This window comes from Eubalaena glacialis, chromosome 1 (genome assembly GCF_028564815.1).
Source record: "Eubalaena glacialis isolate mEubGla1 chromosome 1, mEubGla1.1.hap2.+ XY, whole genome shotgun sequence".
Classification (NCBI taxonomy): Eukaryota; Metazoa; Chordata; class Mammalia; order Artiodactyla; family Balaenidae; genus Eubalaena; species Eubalaena glacialis.
In genome coordinates, this window is record NC_083716.1 from 179,934,385 (window position 1) to 179,943,973 (window position 9,589).

At 39.0% G+C, this 9,589-nt stretch overlaps 1 protein-coding gene across 4 annotated transcripts in view; it reads left to right on the plus strand.

The window, feature by feature from the left end:
• PDK1 (pyruvate dehydrogenase kinase 1) overlaps positions 1 to 6,108 on the plus strand; it is a 44,890-nt gene extending 38,782 nt beyond the window's left edge. For all 4 annotated transcript variants that reach the window (XM_061184947.1, XM_061184957.1, XM_061184968.1 and 1 more), the window contains 2 exons: positions 1,358 to 1,471; positions 3,596 to 6,108. In XM_061184947.1, the coding sequence (XP_061040930.1) occupies positions 1,358 to 1,471; positions 3,596 to 3,736 (255 nt within the window). In that variant the 3' untranslated portion in view covers positions 3,737 to 6,108. The remainder of the gene's footprint in view (positions 1 to 1,357; positions 1,472 to 3,595) is intronic.
• Positions 6,109 to 9,589: the final 3,481 nt, after the last annotated feature.

Below are 9,589 nucleotides of genomic sequence, written 5' to 3' on the forward strand. Positions count from 1 at the left end.
CACTTAATTTATCAGTCAGGGTCCCACCTGGAAAGAGATAGCTCAAATTATGATAATTCAGGGAAGGCTTATCTACGAAGAGACAAATTATAGAAATAGGGGTGGGATAGCACAGGAATCCTGGCTAGCAGCAGCAGAGCTGTCACCACCCTGACTCAAGGGGAGAAGGAGAAGTTAGCAGAACCCAGAGGGAAAGTTGCAGAGCAGCTGCTTACTCTCCAGGGACCCAGCCTGCCCAGGGGAAGCAACCTCAGTGAGAAAGAAGCAGGGGATGAATACCCTGACTTGACTCCCTTGGAACTCCTACTGGGTTCCCCATTGGCTAGACCCACTGGAACCAGAGGGCACAGAAATCCACTGACATCTGTTCAGGTCAGCCTCCCAGGGCAAGGAGAAATGTGGAGAATGGATAGTTGATTTGGAGGGGTAAACAGAAACTCTGGTTTAAAAAAATCAAGTAATAAATGATAGAGGTAGATAAGGCCAGAGCCTGGATTTGTTAATAGTACTGATTCCTGAATCCACATACACTCTTTACTGAAGTACTATATGGAATGTCATTGAACATCTGAGTTGGTGATAAAACCCTTTTTTACATTTATCCAAATCTTCTTCTTTGTATTAAAGAATTGGTAGGATTTATCCAGGTAAAGAAGGCCATTCCAGATACTGGGAACAGAATGAACAGACACAGATGTGAAAAATAACATGATCTGTTTGAGGAACTTAGGAGCAGAGATTTACTTCAGCTGGACTGGAAAGTGGGCGGCACAGACCTGATCTTACAGTCTTGAAAGCTCCTTTTTAGAAGCTTGGATTTTTAGGCAGTGGGCTGGGATGATGGGGGTGGGGTGGGTTTTGGGGTGCTTTGAAGATTTTTACACAGGGGAAGTGACCTGTCAGTGAGAATTAAAAGAGAACTATTAGGGATCTCTTCAGGTTCAGAACACGGGCTGCAATTCATGGTGTGAAGCCATGAGATATATCTGTTAGGCTGCCACCAGGCTTTTTCTACTCTTGCTCCTGAGAGGGAACATGTTTTATGTATTATCACCGAAAGCAGTATTGGGATGCTCTGGAGCAGGGCAATAAAGAGGAGAAACGTGCTTCTTCTAGACCCCCACAGGTCGTTTTATACAAATAAGAAGAATGAGGAATTTTAAATGACCAGAGGGAAGCCATCTAATGCAGTACTCAACTGGGCTGCAGCTTGATCATTTTTAATACTTAAGTATTAACTGATCTTATAGATGCAGGCTCTGATAGCCCTGGGATACTCCAATAACATTTATTTTAATTAGAGAAGTATTTCAGTGTGTGGCTTTCCGAATAGAATTTCATTTTTCTCATCAAACAGGCTGGTTTTGGTTACGGATTGCCCATATCACGCCTTTATGCACAGTACTTCCAAGGAGACCTAAAGCTGTATTCCCTAGAGGGCTATGGGACAGATGCCGTTATCTACATTAAGGTAATGACCATAGTCTTCTGGACTTAATGATACTTCTTTGATTATAAGATGCCAGTATTTAACTGTAATGAAATTTTCTTCTACCTCGTGCTATTAAAATATAAAAATGTTTTTATAACAAGGATCTCATCTGTTTTGACAAATGATCTCTTTGACTATGGGTAAGAAATGCTCATCTATAATGATCAGGACTTTGTTAATAGAAAAAAAACTGGGTTAAAGTGGGGAGTCAAAAACTTATGTTAAAATTAAATTTGTAAGATAAGACACATGAATTGACATTGATTCACCAGCCTTTTGATGTACTTGCTGAGGCCTTTCATTTGCATATGCGTCTGCAGATTGAAGTTTCAATTGTCTTTCTTGCAGAAGCTATACTTACAATACATTGTTTTGGTTTCTTTAATCAAAGAAACAGCCAAGTACATAATCCTTGTTGATTATTATGCAGTTCCTTACAGTTGTCTTCTGATTTGACAGCAATTTTTATGTGGCTTTCCTTCATGAGTCTTTATGAAACATTCATCTTAGTTTTCAAAGAACCCCCCCCCCCCCGCCCATTTTTTGTGCTTTGTTAAAAGCAATACTTAGATTAAATTACAGTGACAGATTTAAGTATATTAACAGATTTAGGAACAATTACAGGTGACTCTTGGTAAGCATATAGCTCACCTGGTGGAAACAGACTTGCCTGGGTTGTTCCATGTGTTTATCTGACAAATCAGTATAAATTACAGGGATAGAAAGCACTGGATTAGTTCAGCAGTGGGCTGTTGGTACCTAATTTTTTAGCGACGCTAGTTTCTTGTTCTGGCCACTAGATGGCACCTATTTTATAGGAAATGCTAAAGACTTTACATTAGAAAAAGTAAAATTTGTCTGAAAAGGTTAAGTTCTTTCAAGATAATTTTCTTTTTTTAAACCATCTCAATTGTGAGGAACTTAAAAACATTGCCTTCATGATGCCCTTTTTATCATCAAATGTAACATTTTTGTTTGAGTCTATAGATCAAGGAGTTCTAGCATAAAGAGAGTATGATGTATAGGTGAAAGGTTTCTAGCTCCATTTTGGAAAAAAATAGAATACATGAAGTCTTATAGAATAATTAAGGTCCTTCCTTACTATTATTGGAATGAGACTTCCAGTTCAATATTTTCTACATCTTGGGGAATACCTGTGGCTTAAGGTTGAAATCCTACCAGAATATCCTAATTTGAAGATAATGAGGAACATAGTTTATCTCAATGATACACGGGAAGCTGAAATAGAACGGTGAATTAATTGTGATAATATGTTGGAAACATGAAATTACAATCAGCCCTCTGTATCCCCGGGTTCCATATCCATAGATCCGAACACGAATCAAAAATATTTGAAGAAAAAAGAAATTCCAGAAAGTTGCAAAAAGCAGAACTTGAATTTGCTGCACATCAGCAACTATTTACGTAATATCTACATCGTATTTGTATAGCATTTACATTGTATTAGCTATTATAATTAATCTAGAGATGATTTAAAGTATACAGGAGGTTATGTAAAGATGATACGCAGATACTACAGCATTTTATATAAGCGACTTGAGCGTGGGCAGACTTTGGTATGCATGCAGGGGTGGGGGTGTGATACAGAGGGTCAGCTATGCATGATGCAGAAATCATGTATGCTGTAACTAAAATTAGTGACTTTAATGTAGGAGAAGACACAGGATCAAACCCAGATTTCATTAAATGACTGTACGATTACATATGTTAAGGTACATATGTGAATTTTTATGCTTTTACACTTAACTGACTTTTTCAGTTAACCAACTTCTGTTCGTCATGTTTTATAAGAATGTCTATCACACGTGTGTAAAACTTCAATCCAGCAGCTCCCAGGCTGGCTGGAGAATTACCGCAAGCAATAAACTCAACATGCACATCAAGCAGTTGCCATAGGCTTAGTAAATAACACGTTTCAAATATGTGCTCTATTTTAAAATGTATGTAGATGGTCTTATGTTTGATAAAATACAAATCCAATAAAGTATTGTTTAATTTGTAGTAACCTTTTTGCCATTGTAGATTTTCTCAAATAATGCATTCTAAAAAAATGCCTGATTTAGGTCCTGCTTTGACTTTCAGGCTCTGTCAACAGAATCAATAGAAAGACTCCCGGTGTATAACAAAGCTGCCTGGAAGCATTACAACACCAACCACGAGGCTGACGACTGGTGTGTTCCCAGCAGAGAACCAAAAGACATGACGACATTCCGCAGTGCCTAGACACACTTGGGACCCCTGGAAAATCCAGATGTTTTTTATTAAATTTGGAAGGGATGGTGTTCAGAACTACATTATACCAAATACTTCATGTGTCGTTTTCACAGTTAACTATTTGGGTAGATAGAATAAGTGGTAAGTTAAATTCCATTTATGCCCGTTAAATCTCCTAAAGGATGAAGTTGTACCTATTTTACACTTAAATTTTCACAGTTAATTGAACATATTTTTAAACAACTGTAGTTCTGGTCAACTTTCTCTTTACGGTAGACTTCAGAAGCATAGAAGTCTTTGGGTTTCTACAGGAAGCTGTGTAGTTTTTCAAGAAATACTTTTATGTCTGCTAGAAACATTTCCTTAATATCGATTAGCCAGTTAGCTATCTTTCTGTTTTAGAGGAGTTCTGCCAGCCTTTATTTAGTAATGACAGATGTAATAAGACGATCTACAGATTTACATGACTGACTACAATTAAAGCAGTAAACAGTTGCCCTGTTAAGTGTAGAACCAGCCACCTTTCAGCATCTACATGCATTGTCTTCACTCTGAAGTTAATTTATCATGTTTTAATTTTATTGCAAAGGATTGTAATGATTGATTTCCTATGAAACTAAGCCAAGATCATGGGCAATCTACTTTGAATGTGCTTATGATTAATGCAATGGGAAATTTTTATACTAAAACCTAACAGCTGCTAAAATTCTAAATTGAATTTAAGAAATTGAGGGCAGAACAGTGAGTCCCAAAAACTGTACTAACGATTGTTGAGATTACCTGGGGGAGCTTTTGAGAAAGTTTTTCTGAGTCCTACTCCAGACATACAGAATCAGACTCTGCGGCTGCAGCCCAGGAATCTCAATTTTTATAACACTTCCTAGATGAGTCTGATGCCTCACCTAGTTAGGAAACCATGCTTTTAAAATGAGTAATGATGATACCACATTTGCTAACATAACAGATCTTTAGATTTTGGTTTTCACCTATTGAAAGGTCAGACTTCTAGACTCTAGGAACAAACTGGTGCAATTAGAAGCATAATTGGAAGCAAGAGACAAGTTGGCTACAGAAGAGTCAGGTAACCAAAGGATTAGAACCATAAATGCACAGGTACTGACAAAAAACATGTTATGAAAAATATCTATACTTTATCAGGAAAAAGTCACCTTGGGCTTACCACATTCGAATGTTTGCATTCGAATGTTAATTTGTAGTATACAAATTTTTGGTATATTCAGTATATTATGATAACTCTGTTGGGCTGTAAGACAGAGATACCAAACAGGTGGTATCATCTTCGTTTTTGAGACTCAGAGGATAGCCCAAAGCTGCCCAGAATTGGAGTGAGGGCTCAAGCTGTATCTGCTGATCACTGGCAGTCGCCTGGTCTAAGAGACCATGAAAGTCAGGAGACTGAGTTGTTAGTCTTACCTCATCTTTTAAGGTGACAGGGAAGTACACTGAAAATAAATTTTAAAGTAAGATTTTAAATGTTTAAAGAACAGCTTTACTACTTAAATGGGGAACTTTATCTGGTAAATACATTGAGTTGAAACACCTCATTCTCAAAAGGATTATGTAAGCTTAACAGTGCTATACAAATTTGTAAATTGGAAGGGATGTTAAAGGGCCGTTAGCCCAGGACTCTCACATAAGAGATGAGGATCCTGAAACTCGGGGTGTGTGGGGTTTGCCCAGGGCTGATTAGCTGATGTGACCAAATGTTGGAAAAAGATCTTTTACCTATTACTCCTTAATTATGGATTTTATGATAAACAATAGGATATGCTAGTGGATGATTTATATTAGTTCAATGTGTCCGTTTTTTTAGCTTAAAATTACACTTTTCTTGTAATGATGAAATAGTTTCGAATCCTTTGAATCAAAGTATTCACTTTCTTTCCTAAATGAGACATTTGTACAACTGACATAAATTTGATATTCTTACTTATCCACCCCCACACACACACAAAATTAAAGTTTCTCTCTTAAGAGCTAAGAAATTGTGTTTTCAAAGGAAGAGTGAAATCTTTTCCTTTAGCTTCTTTTTAAGGTGTAATGGCTTTTTCACTTCTTTACTGTGGTAAGGGACACAAAGTTACATACAGAAATATTTGGGGGAATGCTTTCTCCTAGTTGGTTTTAAATTATTGTGCTACCTGAAAAGTTTTTAGATTCTTACACTATTTTTCCCCACCAGCATTTAATATGATGCCATGTAGATTTTAAAAATATACTGAAAGATAAGAAATGGATACTAAGTGATTTTTGTAACCTGGGCATTTAATGAATATGCCAACATTTTTTTAGGAAGAATCACAAAAAGTATTCTGCCCTGTACTTAAAATACTAGCTGGCTTTAGATGTCTTCATACTTAATGGTAATCACTTTCTTGCACTGTGAAGTTTTTACATGAAGATGTTGAAGTGGCAGTCTATCCTATTTTATAAAATGTTTTGTGTATGGCAATAAACTGAAAACATGGATCAACTCTTAATCTGAAAATAAATTGACCCAATTTAGGTTTTTAAAAATATAATTGTTTTTTAAAATAAAGGTCTCTTTCATCATCAAGGGTCAGCTTTCTGTAAACATTCAAAAAGTCGAAGCTAGGTGGCTCACAGTGCACCTCACTATGCTTGGTAGAGGAAGTGTTGAGATTTCCAACGTGTATAGTCTAATTGCAAAAGCAGGCAGTGGTTTGTATGGTTTGAGTTATGCTAGATTTTCATTATCCAAACATCCACAGATGACTGACTGACTGCATAAATGAACATCTTCTCTTATGTGATTTTCAAGAGGTTATGTTAGTATACTCTTTGAATAACTTTTCACAATATAAGTAATATAGGAAAAGTCTTAATTTAACCAGCATTACTCTCTGCTTATACCAGCCGAAAGTCAAAATTAAACTCCTCTAGTCAAAGATAGGTTCCTGTCCTGTTCCTGATCAATGGGATATGACCATCAATCTTCCCTTCATTATTAAAGCCAACAAGTTCCATAAAAGGACTGCATAGGTAAAGAACCAGGGAAACAGACTACTAGTGTTAGGGTCCCTTTGTGGCCTTGTGAGCAGCCAATCAGAGAGGAAGCCAAAAAAAATAAAAATAAAAATAAATCAACCAATTTCAGTTTGCATCTTCAATTGCTGTGCCATAAATTGAAGTTTTAAACAGATGAGTAATCAGGGTTGAGTTAAGTTGGTTTGCAAATACTGTATATGATTAACTTCTGGCCCCCAAAATTAAATTTTCTTATAGTCAAACTGAATGCACTTGAAAAAATGTGGCGTGAAGTATTTTATGTATGTCAAAAAAGAACGCACTGCTGGTTTGCTTAGTCCTGGCATTCTTAAATTACTGCACCTTTTGTTCTGTTTACACTTTTGGAAATAATTAGGCATATACTACCTAGTCTTCACGTTTTTTCAGCAGTCATTAACCATAGGCTTTTAATAGCAAGAGACAAGATTGCCAGCTTTTTCAAATTTATGACATGAGATGACCATAAAATTGGGTGGCCATAAAATTCTATATTATTATAGATATAAAACCATTTGGGGGAGGGAGGATCAAGATGGTGGAGTAGGAGGATGTGGAGCTCACCTACTGCCATAAACACATCAAAAATACACCTGCATGTGGAACAATTCTCACATAAAACCAACTGGAAACTGGCAGAAGATCTCTTACACGGCCAAAGCTGCAGAAAAGATTTTCCATGTAATTGGGTAGGAGCAAACACATAAACAAAAGGCATCAGGATGGGGCCAGCACCCCTGGGAGGGATCTGTGAAGGAGGAAAGGTCCACATGGGCAGGCTCTCACTCTGGGGAGCCCCCTTGCCTGCTGGGAGGTCTGCTGGGAGAGGCTGGAGTGGCCTGGACTCTGATTGCAGGGAGTGTGTGCATGCTGACTTGCCTAGCAATCAGGGGGGAGGGAGACCAGTGCTGACAGCTGCCACCTACTGCCCTTCCCAGTCCCAAAGGCATGCAGAGGAGGGCTGCTAGAACGCACAGTGGGAAGATGCTGAATCTCGGGCAGATAGGCCCTGGGATAGGACTCTACCTGCATGGAGACAGCCTGGAGGGCCTGGGCTGTGGTCTAGGCCAAACCTCAGAGCTCATTGTCAGCACGTGAACAGCGGGGCACAGGTCCAGCATCGGAACCCACTGCCAGCACACACACAGAGTGGTGCCACAGAGACGCATCTCTCTGTGCAGACAGTCCCTGGGGAGGAATACACAGCAGTTTGTTTCCCAGTGGGTGCTCTCCAGTTCCACCCACCACACACTGTAACCTGGGGCCAGATCTGGGGCAGACAGGTCCTGGGAGAGGACTGTCATGGAGGCAGCCCAAGTCCCAGGGAGCAGCACAACCACCGCCATTCCTGCAGCCACAGCACCAGCCCACCCCACACTACAGCCTAGCACTAGGTCTGGGATGAACGTAACAGAGAAAGCGACGCGACCTTGGGCTGCTTCCAGGCAGAACTGAACATACCTGCATGGGCAGCATGTAGGTTTGCTATGACCACAGGGACCTCACTTGCTTCAGCAATCACCTCCTTTGAGACACAGCACACACTTAAGGGCGATGAAGCATTATCAAACCTGACCCTCAAGGCTTCTACTCCAACAACCAGGCAGCAAACCCCATCCCTGACAGGGATATGACAGCCACAGAGCAAAGAGGAGGCCCCGCCCAACATCCAGTGAAGGCTCTGGACACCACAACACCAATCACACCCACTATCAAGGGAATAATGGCCAGCACACTCTTAAGGAAATACGTGACTGGCCTCCATACCAAAAACAGCCCTTGCACCAAAAATATTGGACTCAGTCTTACACAGGGATGTTCCCACATAAAAACACCCCTTCAAGACCACAGTAGATAACTTTCTCTGTCTCTATGATTTTAGGAGAAACAGTTAAGTAAATGAAAAAGCAGAGGAACTACTCCCAATTAAAAGAACATGAGAAATCCCCTGAAAGAATTAATGAAACAGACTTCAGTCTACTAGACCCTGAGTTCAAAAAGGAGGTAATAAAAATGCTAAAGGAATTAAGAGTATCGATAGAAATGCAGATCACTGTAACATGGAACTAGAAACTCTAAAGAGGAACCAATCAAAATTAGACGATTCAATCACCAAGATAAAAACCAATCTAGAAGCAATGAATAGCAGACTAAATAACACAGAAGGATGAATAAGTGATCTGGAAGATAAAATAATGGAAATCACCCCATCAGAACAGCAGACAGAAAGACCAATGGGAAAAAAAAATGAAAGCAACAGACAAGATCTATGGGATAATATAAAACGTACCAACCTACACATAATAGGGGTTCCAGAAGGAGAAGTTAGAGAGAGGGGATCAAAAATGTATTTGAAGAAATTAGGTTTGGGAAGTTTTCAGCCATAAAGAAGGAAACAGATATCCAGGTACAGGAAGCACAGATGGTCCCAAACAAGATGAACCCAAGCAGACCTACACCAAGACATACCATAATTACAATGGCAAAAGTTAAAGATAAAAGAAGATTCTAAAGGCAGCAAGAGAAAAACAAAGTCAGTTACAAGAGAACCCCCATAAGGCTATCAGCTTATTTCCTTGCAGAAACTTTGTAGGGCAGAAGGGAGTGGCATGATATATTCAAAGTCCTGAAAGGGAAAAACCTGCAACCTAGTATACTCTACCCAGCAAGATTTTCATTTAGAGTAGAATGAGAAAAAGTGTTTCTCAGACAAGCAAAAACTAAGAATACAGCAATACCAAATCTACCCTGAAAGAAATCTTGAAAGGTCTTCTCTAAATACAAAAGTAAGAATCTATAGGAAAGGAAAAATCA